We start from the raw sequence: 2,209 nt of genomic DNA on the forward strand, positions 1-2,209 counted from the left end.
TAAAGAATTTTTACATAAATAATCAAATTGAGTTGTGCCAGAGTCATGGTGTATTGTTGCTCTTGAAGACTTGTGTTATATAACCTTTGGCAATCCAATAAAAACATCTACCACGTAGTGGTCAAATGGTATATTGAACCAGGGTTAGGAAAAAGGTGAGGTGGTAGCCAGCTGTTTGAAACCATTTGAGTGACAATTGTTAAAACTGCTGTTGTTGAAACCCCAGGAAGGCAGCCAGATAACCAGGATGCTGTTTCTGTCACAATTCAGCATTAAAGACCAGGCAAGGAATTATGCACTATACAACTAACGTTTATGGAGCTCTGACAGAAATGGCCATCCTTGAGGTGAATAGGAAGGGTTCCAGCCTATTCCCAGAGTATTATTCCCAGCCTGTTCCCAGGTCTGAAGGCATGTGGGTTCTGCAGTAGGATGTCCTCAGGCCTAGATAACTAACTGGACAGAGGACCAGTGTAACACCTACTTCTCAACTCAGGCTTATAGAAGAGAAACTGTTTCTTTATTTAGGAAACAGCTAGTATGATCTCAAAATCTTTCCCTTACTCAGCAACATCCTACCCTTCAGTCTTTTTATTGCACCACACTGACATTAGAGCTGATATTCTAAATGAAGCAAAGCTTCAAAATAATGATCAATACAAGTAACATATAAAAGCCACAGTTGCCATATATAATAATAACCACCATGGATGTTTCAGGCATTGTGCTAAGTACCTTATATCCTGCACATGATCTCAAGGAATTCTTAGAGCTACGCTGGAAGACAGAAGGGAAACTGAGGCTTGGAACATTTAGGAAACTTGCCCAGGATGGCACATCAGTAGTAGGTGGTAAACCATGCTTTGAAGTCAGGCCTAGCTGACCTCAATTTCTATGATTTTACCCAAAGCTGGACTGCCTAGTTTATTCTCAATCTAACAGCGCGGCTTGTCACACTTTACTGAGAAGAGAATACTACCTTCGCACTTGTGCACAGTTGCTGGTGGAACCTATTTCCTAGCTCTTCACATTTTAATTCCTGGCTTGTCTTAACATTCCTCAGTTAGTACCTGAATACCAACACTTAAAAACCTTTAAACCGTTTGGGAATTTCAATCTTACTTCCTTTCTCCTCTGTCATGGCTGTAATATCGCTTCACAAAATGGAGGTCGGCCCATAAATACCTTCAAGGTGAGACATCTGATGTGTTTCCCCTACCTCCACCAAAGATGGCTTCCTCTCTTGTAACTTGGCTTCTACTTGTGGTGAAAAGAGGAAAGCCAAGAAACTACCACTTACTTCCCCAAAGTGTCTTATAGCTCACATATCCCACAGGAAAACTTTGATTTCTATTTTGAGACTGAGAGGCAGATCGTGACTTGCCTAAGGTCATAGACCTATAAAAGTGACAAAAATATATTGGTAAGTCAGACTCCACAGTCCATGCTCCTTCCATGATACCACACAACCATTTGAAAATAAGCTTTTTCTTCTAGGTATTCAGAGTACAAACTGGAACAGTGTTTAGCAAGGTACATAAATTTTTACTTCTAATAACCTGCAGAAGAATATACAAAATAAAAAAATTCTATATAGATACAGGCTATAGAATTGTGGAAAACCACACCAGCAGGAGGACTTGCCTTACCTTGGGAGCAACATAAAGTTGAGTCTGTCAGCTCTGTCCCTCTCTGCCTTGTACAGCTCTGTCCTTTCCTCTACCAGATGTTCTAGGTTTCGAGAATATAGCTGTAGACGTCGGATCAAAGTATCCATATAACTTTCATTTTTTTGATCATGAAAAAGGCTGTAGGTAGCAATAGATAATGAGCTCTTATGCATTATTAAGAAAAGATGAAACATTCAATAAAACAATGGACAAATATGGTGAACCCATAATTCAACAATGAAAAAAAAAAAGGGTGGGGCCCAACAAACATAACAAGAAAAGTTTAACCTCAGGAGAAATCAAAGAAGTTGAAGTAAAAATAAGATTAAAAAAAGAAAAACAAATGCTAGAATGACAGTACTCAATGTAGGAGAAGGAGGAAATATATACAGTACAACCTTTATGGAGAGCAATCTGGTAAAATGTGACACAAGCTTTAAGGATGCACATACCTATCAGCTCACCAACTCTACCTCTAAGAAACACAATCACAAATGTATGACAACTGAACTACAAAGAAAATCACAGCATTCTTTACA

General features: G+C 38.9%; 1 protein-coding gene across 1 annotated transcript in view; it reads right to left on the reverse strand.

Moving 5' to 3' along the window:
- Positions 1-2,209, reverse strand: part of GUCY2C (guanylate cyclase 2C) — a 126,612-nt gene that overhangs the window by 17,551 nt on the left and 106,852 nt on the right. Inside the window, exon 23 of the mRNA XM_012652161.1 lies at positions 1,550-1,559. Within this exon, the coding sequence (XP_012507615.1) occupies positions 1,550-1,559 (10 nt within the window). The remainder of the gene's footprint in view (positions 1-1,549; positions 1,560-2,209) is intronic.

The sequence above is a fragment of the Propithecus coquereli genome, unplaced genomic scaffold (assembly GCF_000956105.1).
Source record: "Propithecus coquereli isolate 6110/MARCELLA unplaced genomic scaffold, Pcoq_1.0 Scaffold381, whole genome shotgun sequence".
NCBI lineage: Eukaryota > Metazoa > Chordata > Mammalia > Primates > Indriidae > Propithecus > Propithecus coquereli.